The sequence below is a fragment of the Chiloscyllium plagiosum genome, chromosome 23 (assembly GCF_004010195.1).
Source record: "Chiloscyllium plagiosum isolate BGI_BamShark_2017 chromosome 23, ASM401019v2, whole genome shotgun sequence".
Taxonomy (NCBI): domain Eukaryota; kingdom Metazoa; phylum Chordata; class Chondrichthyes; order Orectolobiformes; family Hemiscylliidae; genus Chiloscyllium; species Chiloscyllium plagiosum.
In genome coordinates this window covers 5,965,884-5,983,893 of record NC_057732.1, presented here as the reverse complement: position 1 = coordinate 5,983,893, position 18,010 = coordinate 5,965,884, and the positions used below count along the sequence as shown (strand labels likewise).

Sequence of the window (18,010 nt, the reverse complement as noted above, 5' to 3'; positions counted from 1 at the left end):
TCTACACAGTCTAGCCTGCTGAACAATTGATTAGCAAAGGGGAAGGTGGTCCATCAAAGCCTTACTGGGGCAGAGTGGGCAAGAATTGTGGTCTCGCCAATGTCACCTGCAAATGTACTGTGCTCCATCCAGAGTGTGTGTGTGCTCATGTGCTCCCTTACACCACCTTGTATGTGGATAGTTTATGGTAAAAACTGTAATATGGGAATCCGTTTGACTACAAGAGCAGTTGAATGTGCTAATTGTATTGATCGCTTTTTCACACTTTGTGACGTTTCTATATTCAAAAAGAAATGGCTATTTATCAATAAACGAATGTGTGTACACCAGTGCTTTGAATGTCCCCTTCAGTACTGTGGTAATGCTCATTAAGATGGCTTGCTTTTTTAATAACCTTGCTCACCAACTCAAGACCAAAGCAATGTTTGTTTGCCAAGTGACAAGTTGGGATTTTGCTTCTCCAGTTTGTGTGAAACTTGGGTATTTTCATGATCCTGGTTGCCTCACGGGGAAGCACAAGGTTAAATCCTCCTGGATATTCTCCTCTGAGTTGCAGGGCCTTGTAACAGGTTGATGTAATGTAGCATAGAGTCACCCAATGTGGGAAGGTAAAAGAAGAATAAGCTAATCTTAAAATAAGATTCCTATCATTATAATTGTGCTTCAGCTCTTTAATACTTCATTAGCTGAATGTGGTTATGTTGTCAATCATAATAAACAGACTTTAAGAATATAGCACGAGGGGTGGAAGTAGACCATTCGGCCCATTGGGTTTGCACTGCCATTCAGATCATGAGGTCATGGCTGATCTGATAATCCTCAACTCTACTTTCCTGCATTTTCCCTAGCCCTCTTGATTCCCTTGCGCATTAAAAAATCTGTCCATTTCAGCCTTCAATATGTTTAATGGTCCAGCCTCCCCAGACCTCTGTGGCAGGGAAATCAACAGATTCACTGCTATCCAAGAAGAAAAAATAATTGTTCTTCATGTTGTCTTGAATGGGAGACCTATTGCTCGGAGATGATTCCCTCTGGCCCTAGACTCTCAAAAATAAACCATTTCTCTGTATCTGCCTTGTTAAGCTCTCCAAGAATCTTAACTTGCAATAATGTCACCTCTTGTTCATCCAAATTCCAAAGAGCACAAGCCCAATTTATTTGACCTCTCCTCCTCAGACAGTTCCTTCATCTGTGGTATCAATCTAGTGAACCTTCTTTGGATAACCCCCATGACAGGGTACCTTTCCAAAGATAAAGGGACCAAACTGTTCAGTATTCCATCTGTGGATTGACTAGTGCCTTACATACGTTTAACAAGGCCTCCCTAATTTCACTCCATTCCCTTTGAAATAACGGCCAATAAATGACTTCCCAGTTACCTGTTTAACCCTGATGTTAGCTTTCTGTGCTTCCTCTTGTGGACCCCCAAATCCCTCTGCTGGAGCTTTCTGAAGTCTTTCTCCACTTCAATCACATTCAGTTCCATTACTTTTTCTGCCAAAGTGCATAATCTCTCAATTTCCTGCATTGGATTTCATCTGAACTTTTGCGTAATCGTTTAACCTGTCTATATCCTGCTGTGGGATTTGTCATTTACAAACTTGGATGATAGAAGTGAACATACAAATGCCATGTCGTTGCCAATTAGTAAGTCAATCCTCTATCCTCCACTTATAGCGAGAACTGCCCATCAATTCTTCTTTGGGAAATCTGGTCAAAACCTATTCAATTAGACATAAATGTGTTTTATAAAACTGCAGAAATGCATGTCAGCATAGTTGCATTCAGGGCACATAGAGTTGCACCATAATGAACTCAAAATATGTGTCAGGAGGAGTGTTTGCTAACCTAAACAAATTCCCCGTTGTGACAGTGCTGCTGTAATGTGAGCATGTTTGTGCATGAATGAGACAAGGCGACCTGAAATTAGTCCATACTGTAGCTTGAGGGTTGTCCTGTAATCCTGATTCCATTCTCAGAAATGTAGAGTGTACATATTTTCCGTTACAATTTCACCATGCTCAGTTTGTAGTTCAGGCTTGAATGTTTCATCTGTGGTATTGCAGGGTACATAACAAACCATGTTTCCTTTTCTATAAGATGCTATATGTTTTCTTTCCAGGAACGTATTTTGCTTCAGTAGTGTAAGCTGTAAGAAAATCTCATGTCTACAAGCTGGTATTGAACTAACTTTAAGGGTAGCACACTGCTGCCTCCCACTGGTTCAATGCCACTTTAGGGCTTTTTGGAGTTTGCTTGTTGGAGTCCGTTTGGAGTTTCCTCTGGGTTCACTGGTTTCCTCTCATAGTCCAAAGATGTGCAGATTAGGTGGATTGGCCATGCTAAATTGCCTGTAGTGTTCAGGGATGTGTAAACTGGATGGACTTCACACTGGGGATTCTATAATAACTTACAAGGGATTGTTGCTCTGACTGATGATTTCCATATTGGATGTTTTTAGTTTCCATGAAGAGACACAAGAAGTTGTAAATGTTAATGAAGATGTTGTCCAACATCGTAATGGAGTTGTATCAGGTAATATCTTTCACATTCAACCAATATTTGCGATTTGTCACCTTTTTTGTTTCTCTGTGCATTTTACCAGAGTCAAATTTGAGACGTTGCATTTGTTTTGCAGTAGTTTCTAAGTGTGTTGCCGAAACCACGTTAGCTCATACAAACCTCTGCCATCTCTAACAGGAATCAAACTTTCTGATGCAACCGATGGGACTGTGGGAAGCTTGGAGGCACTTGGTGGGGAGATTTCGAAAGGAGACTTGTAAGCAACACCTAAATTTAATCTCTGTGTGGGCTAGGTGCAGTTTCAATATGATTAATTATTACAATTATTCATTTAGCACGTAGTGAGTACTTCCTGCAAGTATCTCACTTGTGTCCTGCCGCATTGTGCTCATTGTTCATTCTCTCCAACATTTGTTTTTCTAAGAAAAAGTCTTTGATAAATAATGGCCCTTTTTTTTCTATCTTTACTTTCTCCAACATTGATTTTTTTTGTAAAAAAATCACTCTTAGAATGGTGAAAGTCAACAGCATTGATGCACACGTGAGGTAGAGAGACGCGCATTGGGTATATAAAGCAATAAGAAGTGGCAAACAGCTTATCCCAAAGCAGAAATACTGAAACATGCCCACAAAAATCTGTAAATACTCAGATTTGATAGCAGAGAGAGAGAGAGAATTAATGTCTCAGGTTTTCAACGTTTCATCAATATTTCCAATTCGTTTTCCCTAGATTTGGGCCAGCATAAACCAGTTGGGCTTTTTCTAGATGCGATGAAGGGCAAATTTCTTTTGCCCAAGTGGAAACAGTGTTGCATTTAATAGAGAATTTATTAGCACTTCAGGCCAGCCATTGTTCTGCATCCAAGGAGACCTCTGGGTTGTACATAGCAGTGCCTCTCCAACCAAAGTTGGGTAAAATGAGGAACGTCTTCCCTCTTAGCTCCCCATCTCTGTTATCAATGGATTTATTAAATTTGGTGTCAATCTTCTTTATTCTAAAGTGTTCAATTTTTCTAGAAATATCCTGTGAAAGAAGACTTGTTCATTAGTTAGGTGGAAGGCTTTAGGATACATGTCACAAAGTTGCTCCTTTTTATTGGGTTGTCCCAGTCTGGGTCTAGTAACTGTGGCTGTGTAGAGATTGGAAATGTGAAAGCTCAATGCGCTTGTCCATCCCTTTGGTCCAGTGTTGTTGCATCCTGTGGAGATATGGACCTGCCGACTGCTGGAAACTAAAGGGAAGCCTTCCATTTATCAGTTGTGTTGTGTGGCGTGACCACTTTGAATGTAAGTCCTCAAACTAGCAGGTATGTTCTGAGCACCCGTAAGACGTAACGGGCCAGCAGCAGCAGCTGAGTTGTACTCTAAACACGTCAGTAACTTGTGACCTGGCATATCCACACACCTACAATTACCATCAAGTCAGTACCCTGGTTCAGGGAAGAGTGCGGGAGAGTCATGCTAGAAGTGGCTGCAGGTATATCTCCATGAGCTGTTCGCCTGAAGCCACAATACAGAACTACCTGTGAGCCAAACGTAAAGTGATGACGCTATTGGCGATTCAACAGCAAATAGATCAGATCTAAGCTCCACAGTCGTGTTGCATCCGGTGGTGACTGGTGGTGGTGGATGATTAAATAAATCAGCTGGAGGCAGAGGCTCCACAAATATCCCCTCACTCAATCACTGGGGGAGTCCAGTACATCAGTATAAAAGATAAAACTGAAGCACTCGCAACAATTTTCAGTCGGAAATGCAGAGTGGGTAATCCATGTCTGCCTCTTCCAGCATCACAGACTTCAGTCAATTTAATTCACTCCACGTGACATCAAGGAACCACTGGTGACTCAAGACATTGACCCTGACATTTCAGCAAGACTGCTGGAGGTCTGTGCTCCAGAACCTGTGGGCTTCCCTAACCAAGTTGTTCCAATATAGTTATAAAACTGGCATCCACCCCACAATGTGGAAAATTGGTGTGCAGGATATACCTAAACAAAAGCAAGAGAAATCCGACCCAGCCAATTAACTATGTTAATCAAGATATTTTTAATCAACCTGGTCAGAAATACTCTGACACACTCTGGAGCAGTTGAGTCTTGAACGCAGGCTTTCTGGTCCAGAGATAGGGATGTTACCACTACCAGAAGAACCTCCCAAACTCTGTCTACTCTCAATCATAAGTAAAGTGGTGGAAGTTGTGATCAACAGTGCTATGGAGCAGCACCTGCTCACGACCTAGCTTGGGTTCCACCAGATGCCACTCACCTCCAGGTCTCATTGCAGGAAGACACTTTGATTAGACTCGTACCTGACATATGGGAACGTGGCCATGGTTGTCGGAGCTCCCGCACCTCTGCTCTAAGACATCTCTCTGCAGGCGTTCCTCACTGTAGTGTTCTCGACCCAACCATCTTCAGCAGTTTTGTCAATGACCTTTCTTCCATAAGGTCAGAAATGGGGCCAATGATTGACTGTTCAGCATGCACGATGACTCCAATACTAATGCAATCTATGTTCAAACACAGCAAGATCTGGGTCATATCCAGGCTTGGGCTGATAATTGGCAAGTAGAATGCACTGCATACAAGTGATGGGCTATGATCATCTACACTAAGAGAAAATCTCACCGTCGCCCAGTGACATTCAATAATAATCTACTACCATAGTCGCGGGTGTTCTATTGACCAGAAACACAACTGGCCCACCCATATAAATAGTGGTTAGAAGGTCGGAGGCTAGGAATAATACAACAGGTAATTCACTTCCTGGCTCCTCCAAAGCCTAACCACCATCTACAAGGCACAAGTCAGGAGTGAGATGGAATACTCCCCACTTGCCTGGATGATCCAACACTACTCTAGAAGCTGGATAGCATCCAGGGCAAAGCAACCCACTTGGTACCATCTTCCACCACCTATGTTCAGTATCACTGGAGTAAAAATCGTATAAGGTATATGGCAGAAATTGATTTTTGAGGCTGTTTGAATAAAGCCTCTAAATCCACATTCCACTGTCGTCTAGAAAGACAGGGGCAGCAGATACATAATAACACGAAAGATCTCTAATCTTGACCCAACAACCTCCCAACCCCAGCCACGTACCATCCTGACGTGGAATAATATGGTTGTTCCTTCCCTGTTGCTGGTTCAAAACTCTGGATCTCCCTCCCTAACGTCATTGTGGGTCAGCCTACAGCTGACCCACTGCAGTGGATCAAGACGGTAGCTCACCATCACCTTCTCAAGGGCAACTGGGAATGAGCAATAAATGCTGGCCCAGCCAGTGATACCCTCATCCAGGTGAATAAAATAATAATGGCGTCTATCATGTCTGAATCTTGCAAAGCCCTTTCTAGCCAATTGATACTTTTTGAAGCAAAGTCAGTGTTGTAATGTTGGAGCTGTGGCTAATTTCTGCACTGGAAATGTGTTGCTGGAAAAGCGCAGCAGGTCAGGCAGCATCTAGGGAACAGGAGAATCGACGTTTCGGGCATTAGCCCTTCTTCAGGAAGAAGGGCTAATGCCCGAAACATCGATTCTCCTGTTCCCTAGATGCTGCCTGACCTGCTGCGCTTTTCCAGCAACACATTTCCATCTCTGATCTCCAGCATCTGCAGACCTCACTTTCTCCTCAATAATTTCTGCACTGCAAAGCTCAACAAACTGCAATGGAATAATCATCTGTTAGATATTGGGTGATAGCTGAATGTTGTCTCTCTGAACTGGACGATAACAGCCATGATGTGGAGGTACTGGTGTTGGACTGGGGTGGTCAGTGTTGTGATATTTGAATGTGAACCGGATGTTTGTTTGCTCTGCAGGTACTGACTGAACAGTGGAGGGTTCTGAGTAAGGTGTGTGTGTGTGTGAAAGAGGGGAGAAAAAAGCTCCTCATAACCAATTGCAATATTTTTAATGGAGTATTACTGTTGTGGCTCACCCTTGCTCTTCACAAACGGTCATAGTATCTTTTGCATGTACCTGAAAGCTAAAATTGGATATCAGTTTACAGTCAAAGACACCACCACTTGTAGTGTGCAGAGCTGCATTGTCGAGTTGGATTTTGCATTCTGTTTTTTCTGAAGTGACCTTGAATGAAAAGAACATTTTGACATTGGGTGCAGGCAAACCAGGAATATCTCTCTCAACTGACACTGCAGTAAGAGTTCAAGTGTCAGGCTGAGGAAGGGCCCTGCTTGATGCTGGGCTTGTAATTGAGAAAACAGGAAAAAGCTGCGATGAAACCTTTTTAATATGAGCAAGCTGCTCCATTGGTGTGAATTAGTTTTGGATGATTTTCAGCAGAAATAAATGAGGAATCATTGCTTAGGACTTTTCACTGAGACCATGATCTACATGCACTTTTAAACTCTACATTGCTTAGCATGGGGTCAGATGCAACACTGTTCAATGTAAGCTACAGTCAGTGTGATGGCTAAAAAGGTTGGAGCATTGGGAACGGGGAAAAATTATTACTGTTTCGAAATATGATCAAGGAAGATCTAAGGGAATGTATAAAAGCCCTTTTCCCCAGAATAGAGAGTAAAACTAGATGACATAGGTTTACGGTGAGTGGAGAAAGATTTAAAAGGGGCCTAAGGGACAACCTTTTCACACAGAGTGGTGCGTGCGTGGAATCAGCTGCCAGAGGAAGTGGTGGAGGCTGGTACAATTACAGCAATTAAAAGCCATTTAGATGGGTATATGAATAGGAAGGCTTTAGAGGAATATGGGCCAAGTGCTGGCAAGTGTGACTGGATTAATGTAGATTCTCGTTGGATGAGTTGGACCAAAGGGTCTGTTTCTGTGCTGTACATCTCTATGACTAATGAACAAGAGAGGTCTGAAACCATATTAGAAGACAATGGATTTCTTTGAACATGTCTGTGCAGAAGGGTTGTAACCTAATCTACCTAACCTGCATATTTCCAGCATTTTCTGTTTGTATTTAACAGTAACTGTTGCTGTAGCTCCTAGCATTGATCTGATTTGATTCTGTGCCAGTACTTGACTGACAACCTTAGCTCTTGGGAGTAAATGAAACAGTAATTTGCTACTTGAGTGGTAATTCAATTCTTTTTCCTTTTTGTACTCTTAACAAAAGGCTATTCAATTTGTTGTATGATGTACACAACCTAACAAACTTTGTGTGACTTGTGAGGAGATAAGATTGATTTTCCATTTAAAAACTGCAGACAGGCAATGTAACTAGTTCAACTAATCAGGATTTGGTGATGTGTAATTTGGTCAACTTGATTAGGATTAAGGTAAAGGAACCTCTAGGGGGCAGTGACCATAATATGATTGAATTCACTCTCTGAGAGGGAGAAGCTGGAATTAGATGTTAACGCTATTACAATCGAGTAAAGGTAATGACAAAGATGAGGGAGGAGCTGGCCAGAGTTGATTGGAAGGGGAGCCTAGCAGGGAAGATGGTGGAGCAGCAATGGCAGGGGTTTCGGGGAGTAATTTGGGAGGCACAACAGATGACATCACAAGGGAAAAAAGATGCAAAGGTGAAGATAAAGCAACTATGCTGGCAAGGCAATTCGGGGACAGCACAAAAGCAAAAGGGAAAGCATACAATGTGGTGAATATTAGTGGGAAGTCAAAGGGTTGGAAAGCCTTTAAAAACCAACAGAGGGTAACTTTAAAAAGAAATAAGGGAGAGAAGATAAAATGAGGGTAAGCAAGCTCGTAATACAAAAGGTTGCAGACTTTAAGATATCTAAAAGAGAGGCAAACTTGGATGTTGGACCACTGGAAAATGAGCTGGAGAAGTAGTGAGGGGATCAAAGAAATGGCAGAGGAACTGAATAGATACTTTGCATCACTTTTCAGTGGACGTTACCAGTAGCAAACCAGGACTTTGAGAGTTGGGGCAGAGGGGGGGTGCAGTGGCTATCACCTGAAGAGAAGGCTCTGGGGAAGCTGAAGGTGGATAAATCACCCAAACTGGATGGACCTCTCCTCCGTGTTCTGAAGGAGATTGTAGAGACGTCTGTGATCTTTCAGGACCTACTGGTGTGGGGGGGGGGAGGGGAGGGGAAAGGGTCCCAGAAGACTGAAAATGGCTAATGTAACGCCTTGTTTAAGGAATGAGAGAGGCAAAAAATGGAAAATTGTAGACTAGTTAGCCTGACTTCGGTCATTGGTAAGATTTTAGAGTCCATTATGAAGGATGAGGTTGCAGAGTGCTTGGAAGTGCATGGTAAGGTGGGATTGAGTCAGCACATCTTTCTAAAGGAACTGTCATGCCTGGTAAATCTGTTAGATTCATTTGAGGAGGTATTGAAGGTTAGACAATGGAAGTGATCTAATGGGGTTTCCAGTAGGCCTTTTGTCAAAGTCCTGCCCAAGAGCCTGCTAAATAAGAGCAGGACCCATGGTGTGAGGGGTAAGATACTGGCATGAATAGAAGATTGGCTGACTGGCAGAAAGCAGAGTGAAGATAAAGGGGTCATTTTTGGGATGATTGCTAGTAACAAGTGGACCTCCACAGGATAGGTAGAGGGACAGGTGTTAAGGAAGCAGGGAGGCTAATAAGAACTTGGACTGGCAAGGAGCGTGGGCAAGGAAGTGGTGGAAAGAAAACCATCTGGGTAGTGTGAGGTTATACACTTTGGTAGGAAGAATAGAGATGTAGACTCTTTTTTTCTAAATGGGGAAGGCTTCAATAATTTTGAAGCAGAGGGATTTTGTTCTCAACTTTAATATACTGGTTCTTTTTGCAGTTAGGAAGTCCAATGCAATGTTAGCATTCATTTTTGAGGGCCAGATTTCAAGAGTGGGGATATGCTCCTGAGCTTGTGAAAGGCTCTGGCCAGACTGCATTTGGAATATTGTGTGCAGTTTTGGGGCCTGTATCCAAGGAAGGACAGGTTGGCCTTGGAGGGCGGTCCAGAGGAAGTTCGCAAGGATGATGCCAGGGAATGAAGAGCTTGTTGTGAGCAACAGTTGAGGACTTTGGTTCTGTACTGAAGAGTTTATAAAGATGAGGGGGCATCTCACTGAAACACTCAGAATACTGAGAGGCCTAGGTAGAATGGGTGTAGAGAAAATGTTTCTGTAGTCTGAGAGGCCAGGACCCAAGGGCACAGCCTCCAAGTGAAGGGACAAACCTTTTGAATGGAGATGGGGTATTCCTTCAGTCAGAGTTTGGTGAATCTGTGGCATTCATTGCTGTCAAGAGCAGTGGAGGCCAAGTCATTGAGAGAGGTTCTTCATTTGTAAGGAGATCAAATGACTACAGGGAGAAGATGGGGTAAATGGGGAAGTAAATGGGGTTGAGAAATGTACAGCTATGATTGAATGGCAGAGCAGACTCCATGGACTGGTTCAATTCTGCTCCTATATCTTATGATCTTAAAATGCAATTAGTGCAAATTGGAAACCCATGCCACTCGGCAAACAGCTAAAATAAATAGGGCACTGACCATGCTATGAAATTGATGTTAATGCAAACAGACAATGCTGGTCACTTCCTGGCCAATTATAATTGGCTGCCCACATAGTGTTGTGCATGGTATGCTGGCCACTCTCCGACCCACAGAGCAGTGTTATTAAACTGTCAGTTACTTGAATGCAAGAATAGGTGAAAGAGAGACCTTTTTTCATGAACTGAAAGAGCCCTGCATGTGATGTTTTGTTAAACATGTCCCATTAACCAAAAATATGAACAGTTTGAGAGCCTGTCTTGAGTTGGAAACTGCAGTGCTCACAGCCAGGATTAATATCTGGATTTGTCACTGGATCTCCACATATACTTCAGAAGGCCAGGTTTTTAGTCCAACAGGTTTATTTGGAAGTATAGCTTTGAGTACTACTCCATCAGGTGGCTACCTGCTGAAGAAGCAGCACTCTGAAAGGTATACTTCCAAATAAACCTGTTGGACTATAGCCTGGTGTTGTGAGTTTTAACTTTGTACACCCCAATCCAACACCGGCACCTCTGCATCAATACTTACTTCAAAAGGAACACCAATGATGCACAACCTGCCAGGAAATCCCCTCACGCTGCAATCCTATCGTGATCCAGATGCCAGCTTTACAGGCAACACTGTGACCAGGTTCCTTTTCTTTAATTCCATTGTGAGAATTAATTACCACAACTCTGCTTTAGTTTGTTTTCAGAAAGTCATTAACATAGAAGGCCATGTGTTACTGTTTTGCACCGCATCGGGCCGCGTTGCTTAATCCTTAATGATAGAGCTGACATTTATGTTGCAAATTCTAACCAAGAACAGGTACTCAGACCTGTTTTGCTGCTTTGAGGGCTGGTTATTGGTCAGGTGATCAGGAACATTTTCCTTTTGAATAGTGCCACAAAAATATTCTTTTTTTTTAAGAAAGGAAGTGAGGCTCAACATCCCATTTGAGAAACCATCTGGTGCAGCACTCTGTCAGTACTGCACTGACATCTCAACCGACATTTGTTGAGAAGGAATTCAGTCAAAACTGTTGGATTTGTGCAAAACTGCAAATACCGGATGAGACTAAACCCATCTTCTCAAATAACAAATCTTCTACCGTTGGGAGTTGCTCTGGACTCCCTGAATGCTAATTCTGCACCCCATGAAGCTTCGTGGCGTTAGGTCTAATGTGGGAAAAGAAAATTCTTGATTGTAACCAACTGCACATTCTCAACTGATGAATCAGTACTGCTCCGTGTCAAACCCCAGTTAGAAGGAACACCGTGTAGCAAGGGCACAGAATGTACTCTGACTGGAGAACTTCAATGTCAAAAGTGGCTCGGCAGCACCGCCACTAGACATTAATAGATAGGCCTAAGCAATCCGCAACCCACAAATGGAATCCAAGTTCTGTAGCCATATAGTGGTGGACAATTAAACACCTGGCAGGAAATTAAGGTTCCAAAGATATTCTCATCTACAAGAATGGAAGAGCCTGGAACGCTGGTTCAAAAGTAAGCTGAACTGCTTCCATTTTTAGCTAGATGTGCTGAGAAGGTGATCCACTGGTGTTCTCCTGAAGTCCCCAGTGTCACAGATGCCAGTCTTCAGCCAATTGGATTTACTGATATCAAAAATGGTTGAAGGCACTGGATGTTGCAAAGGCTCTTAGCCCTGACAATGTTTCTACAATAGCACTGAAGACGTGTGCTCCAGAATTAGCTGCGTGTTTACCAAGCTGGTCTAGTGCAGTTACAATGCTAACATCTTCCCGATTTTAATGTGTAGTGTAGACCATGCAAGTAAAAGTGCATCCCAGACAAATGTTGACTTATCGATTTTAATTCTTGATCATCATCCAAATGGTAGAAGGGCTGGTCGATGGTGTTCTCAAGCAGCAAAGCCCTGCTCACTGACGCTCCGTACCAGTCCACTCCTGCCCTCGTTACAATCTTGCTCAAAGGAGCTGACCTCCAGAGGTGAGGTGACAGTGACTGCCTTTGGTATCAAGGCCATGTGTAGGCATGGGGCCCTCGCAAAACTTAAATCAATGGTGCTCGGGGGAGGGGAGCAACTCTCCCCTATTAGAGTCCTACCTGGCATATAGGAAGATGGTTGCGGTTGTTGGAGATTAATCACCTCAGCTCAGGACCCCTCTGCAGAGGTCTCTCAGGATAGTGTCCTAGGCCCAACTATCTTCAGTTGCCTCATCAATGACCTTCCCTCCATCATGAGGTCAGACGTCAGGATGCTTGCCAATATTCAGCATCATTTGCGACGACTTATACTGAAGCAGTGCATCTTCAAATGCAACAATATCTGGACAATATCCAGGTTTGGCCTGATAAGTGGTTAATAACATTTGCATTATGCATATGCCAGGAATAACCATCTCCAACAAGAAAGAATCCACTTGATGCTCAATGACATTACCATCACCAGAATCCCCCATAATCAATGTCAATAGAGGTTACCATTGGCCAACAAGGTAAATAGTGTGACATGCTGTTGGATCCAGAGGCTGGGAATTCTGTGGCTGGTAACTCTCCTCCACAAAGCCTCTGCATCAACAAGGCAGGAGTGTGAGGAACACTCCAATTGTCTGGATAAGCAAAACTCCAACTACACTCCATCTCTGTACTATCCAAGACACAACGGCCTGCTTGATTGGCCCCAAGTCAACTACCTTCAGTATTCACTCCCTTTAATCACTGATGCACAGCAATAGTAGTGTTTTGCATTCAATAAGATGCACTGTAGTTAGTTAGCAAGGCTCTTTTTTTGACAGTTCCTTCTAATCCTTTGATCTTTACCACATAGGAGGGCTGGGAAAAAGATGCATAGGAAGACGACCACCCATTAGGCACCTCTTCAAGCCACTAACTATCTGCACTTGGAGCTGCATTGCCATTCCTTTACTTTCGCTGGCTCAAAATCCTGGAACTCCCTCCCGAGTGCCGTAAAGGTGCCCCTCAACCCTGCACTTCAGCGGTTCAAGAAGGGAGCTCACTACTAACACCTCCAGGGCAATTAAGGATGGGGCGATGAGTGATGCCCATATCTCATGAATGGAACTAAAAAAAACTACACATTTGCCCCAGACTAGTCCTAATATTCTTTTCGGTTCCCCTGAGCTGCAATTCTGGAACATAGGGGAGTTTTTGCTCTTTTTAATGTCCCTTACAAGCTCCTGCATCTAAGAGGCAGCCAACACTTGCTTTCCTGTCATCAATGGCTTCCGTCTTGGCCGAAGGGAATCCTGCTCTGCTTATAGAATGAGGCACAATCCTGGAAATGAGCTGGGAATTTGGAGGGGTTGAATTGGGGTTAAACGAGTGGAAACCCTACTGGAATTCTCCTAATCCATGCCTTCCACTCTCCTTGAGCTGCTTGGCAATACTTTAGAATAATAGACTTGGCCTCTAAAGTTATTTTAAGCTCAGTGATTTTATGTTCTACCAGGCTTCAACTTTCTTCTTCTCACTTCTATTGGAATACGACCAATTACCACACTCTGCTGGATCTTGCTTCCCTTTTCCATTTTTAATGAAGTTCTCTACGCACATCCGACTCTCTCCTTCCAAAGTGCTTCCAGAAACAACTCTCCTTTCTTATCTAGTTTGGCCTTTGTGTTCTCCTCCAGTTCCATTCAACATGGCTGACACTTAACTGTCCTTGGAAGTGGCTAGAGAAGTCGCCCTGTTGTGCAGGACAACAAGAAGTGGCTTCCTTTTGGTACAATTTTAAATGTGTCAACAAAACTTCTAAAGCCCAGTACTTCTAACGTTTCTCCCTCACTAGTGGCAAAGAGTTTGAGGATGCCCTGAGGTTGCTACATAAATACAATCCTCTCATTTCAAGCTGTAGCTGTCCTTCCTGCATTTCAATGAAACTATTGAAAACTAGGTTACTGTTGGGAATAAAACAAACCTTTCAAATGATGTCTGTTGTGCCAAACATTTTAATGGTATTGTTGGCTCTTGTGTTGAAACTCAGTCCAGAATGTGATTCCTTGTACTGGACTGACTGGTTTGTCTGGGGTATTCTGTATCTGCGATCATCTTTCTGTCTAGCTGTATGTGCTCAGTCTGCTGTTTTGTTTCTAATGTGCAACTGTTGCAAAATACACACAAACTAAAGATACCTGCAATTGTACTTCTGGAAAGAGAAAATGGGTCTAAAGTACAATGATAGTTTGTGTAGGGCCTTTACTGTATCAGTGTCCAAAGGTACTTCAAGGACCATTTATAGATAGAGCAGCTAACCTAATACACTGACAGTGCCTTCCTAGCTAATTTCATAACCTGCACCTCTACCACCTAGAAGGACAAGGGCAGCAGATACATGGGATCAATACATTCGACAAGCTATCCTCTAAGACAGTCCATCCTGAGTTGGAAGTGTATCACCGTTCCTTCAGTGTCATTCAGTCAAACTCCTGGAACACACTCCCTAACAGTACTGTGGGTGTCCCTACATCAATTGAATGCAAGAGGCAGCTCAGCACCCCTTCCTTGAGCATAAATGGGAATGGGCAATAAATGCTAATCTAGCCAGTGACATGTAAATAGTATGATGCCATACCACATTGAGCTGTTGCTCAGCTTGCTTGAGGTAGTCTTGAATTGTAAAATCCATACAGTGGAAGTATGGATTGTTCTGGTGTAATCTGCATTTTGTTAGCACAACTTGTCTATGACGCGATTGATTTAATGGGCATGCCTATTTGGATAAGGCAAACTTTCTATTGAACAGTGTAACTATTTTCTACAACAATCTTCGACAACAATATTTTCTATAATGCAAGGTTGCAAAGGAATGTAATTGTTGTGTTATAGCAGAATGACCTGTAGGCTGTTTGGCCCAAAGAGTCCATACCAGCCCTCCAAAGAGCATCCCACTCAGATCCCCTCTCTCTGATATCCCAGTGTTTCCCATGACTAACACACCTAGCCTGCACATCCCTGGACACTGGATAATTTAGCAATTCCAATCCACCTAACCTGCACATCCTTTGGATTGTGGGAGGAAACTGGAGACCCCGAAGGAAACCCATGCACACAGGGAGAAGAACGTCCAAACTCCACGCACAAGTCCGAAGGTGGAATCGAACCTGGATCCCTGGGACTGCGAGGCAACAGTGCTAACCACTGAGCCAGCATGCTGAACAGGAGTTGTTTGAAAGAGCCCCTTGCAGAAGGGGAAAGTGAGGCAGAGAGGTGTAGGGGAAGATAAGCTGGACCTTGGTCAAAGTGATTGAAGCCACAGGCCAAAAGGTGGAAGCAATTGGAATCTAGAATGTTCAAACATTCAGACTTGTGCAGGAAATGTAGAATGTGGATTGAAGGGGATTGTGGAAATAAGGAAGGATTGAGGTTATGCTGGGATTTGAAAACCAGGCTGAGAATTTGGGCTCCTGTTCAAACAACGTCTCCGTCAGGGAGTGCAATAGTTTCGGATGGCCACAAGTATACCAAGGCTAGAATGGAGAGACCTTCCCAGAATCTGTTTGAATAGTCAGGTTTTTGAAGATGACTAAAACAACAGCACTGAGCTAAGGCAATCACAAACATGGGGTTAAAATTTTATCTCTGGGCCAATGTGCAACCTGATTGGTTTAATCCCAGTTCTTGCCAGAGAGAGAGGGCTTGTTTTAGATTAGGTTAGATTCCCTACAGTGGGCCCATCGTGTCCACACCGAATCTCCAAAGAATAACCCACCCAGACCTATTCCCCTACCCTATATTTACCCCTGACCAATACACCTAATATTACGGGCAATTTAGCATGGCCAGTTCACCTGACCTGAACATATTTGGATCGTCAGAGGAAACCCACGCAGATACGGGGAGAATGTGCAAACTCCACACAGTGGCCCAAAGTGGGAATTGAACCCAGGTCCCTGGTGCTGTGAGGCGGGAGTGCTAACCACTGAGTCACCGTGTTGCCCCTTCAGTGTTACAATATCAGGAGGTGTGAAAAAAACACTAATTCTCTTAAACAGTGGAGGGTGACCAAATTGGTAGTGAAACAGTGTTCGAAATGGGACCAAAAATAATGACTCTAATCTTCCCAATGTTCCAGCTGGGAAAATATCTCCTTGTCCAATGCTGGATATTGGATGAGCAGTCAGGTACTTATCAACAATTGACTCATGTGGCACAACAGCGAACTGAGGCTTTAATCTGCAAGTTTGACAAAGTGAAGGAATTTGGTACAGTCAGGGGACAAGTGCTACCTGGCTGCTTACTTTTTTAAAAAAAAAATCAGTCTAAGTGGGGGAGCAGAAGATCACAACTCCAAAGAACTGAAGTCCAGTGATATTATTTAATGGGAAACATGTCAGTGAGTATTATGTGTTACTGGGAGGTACAGGAAATATATAAAAGTTGAAGCATCATTATAACTCGGATAATCTTTGATATTTCTGAACTTAAACCCTGTGTAAATATGAAACTAAAAGTGGAAGGGCAGGTGATATGTTGTGGCTGTTGTATGTGTGAACTAGTGGACACCAGTGTGATCCACGTATGGCGGTGTATGTGTATGCATAGCAAGTTGGACCGAAGAGTCTGTTTCTGTGCTGTACAGCTGTACAGCTCTGACTCTAGGACTAGATGAAAATGGAGGAGCCAACTAAGGCCCTGAGGAAAAACAATGAAATGGAGCATCAAATGTGCAAACACAAGATGTTTTTTTTTTAAAAGAGGCGTGTCTGATACCAGGAGGGAGAATAAGGGTAACAGTTTACAAGTCCTTGAAGTGTTTAGATTTTTAAGCTGAAAGTGCACACAAACACTGCTGAGGATTTGTTAATTCAAATCCTCAGCAGTGATAAATATCACAGTTCAGTGGTTGGTTTGCAATTATATTTTCCCCACTGGCTGTGTCTTCAGAGAGGCTGAGAGAATCAAGGAGAGAGACAGCGACTTCCAGTTGTTGTTACAAATTCATTTCCCTTTCTCTAGGCTCTGCTGTCAAACAACTACTAAAATATAGTTCGCTTGTGCATTCACAAGATTTCACTGGCTTTGCAGGCTGGCTAACTGACCTTTCATTGTTCAATGTGTGAAGTTATCAAACAAGTGAGTTAAAACGAGATGCAGAGATCGGAGCTTTCCTGCCCTCAAATGTTGATTTCAGCCCAGCCAGTTTTGTCTGTGTCTCATTAGTTTCACGAAGCTTGTCTCAATCTGTGGTCAGGTGACCACTCGAACTATTTTAGCTTCCTGTTTCTTCCTTTTCAAAGCCATTTTAGTCCATGAAAGATATGGGTACAACAATCAGATGCTGGCGGTTTGAAAATTGACGATCGATGTTTTAACCAATATCGTAACACTGACATGAAGGGGCCAATTATAGTGTAGCCAAATCTGCTGATGGTACAGAGATGGGTAGGAAAGCAAGTTGTGAGGAGGTTGCCAAGCAACTATAAAAAGATTAAGTGAGTAGGAAAAGTTTTGCACATGGGTGGAAATGAGTGGTATCCACTTTGGAAGAAAGAATAGAGGGGGTTAATTGAATGAAGATGGACTACTGAATGATTTAGTAGAAAGGGATTTGGGTCGTCTCCATAAGTTAATCACAAAACTTACATACAGCTACAGTAATTAACTAGGAAGGCAAATGGGGTGTATCCCTTTACTGCAAGGGCAAGAGAGTATCAAAGTAGGGGTGTCCTGCAAGGAATTATACAAGGCATTAGAAGACCACATAGAGACATAGAGATGTACAGCATGGAAACACTGTCCCGTCCAAATCGTCCATGCCGACCAGGTATCCCAACCCAATCTAGTCCTACCTGCCAACACCCGGCCCCTATCCCTCCAAACTCTTCCTATTCATATACCCATCCAGATGCCTTTTAAATGTTGCAATTGTACCAGCCTCCACCACTTCCTCTGGCAGCTCATTCCATACACGTGCCACCCTCTGTGTGAAAAGGTTTCCCCTTAGGTCTCTTTTTATATCTTTGCCCTCTCACCCTCCACCTATGCCCTCTAGTTCTGGACTCCCCCACCCCAGGGAAAAGACTTTGTCTATTTATCCTATCCATGCCCATCATTTTTTTGT

The 18,010-nt window shown here is 43.2% G+C and overlaps 1 protein-coding gene across 6 annotated transcripts in view; it reads left to right on the top strand.

Moving 5' to 3' along the window:
- The window catches only part of LOC122561569 (lymphoid-restricted membrane protein), a 165,967-nt gene that overhangs the window by 18,505 nt on the left and 129,452 nt on the right, over window positions 1–18,010 (top strand). For all 6 annotated transcript variants that reach the window (XM_043713369.1, XM_043713370.1, XM_043713372.1 and 3 more), the window contains exons 5-6: window positions 2,462–2,535; window positions 2,701–2,779. In XM_043713369.1, the coding sequence (XP_043569304.1) occupies window positions 2,462–2,535; window positions 2,701–2,779 (153 nt within the window). The remainder of the gene's footprint in view (window positions 1–2,461; window positions 2,536–2,700; window positions 2,780–18,010) is intronic.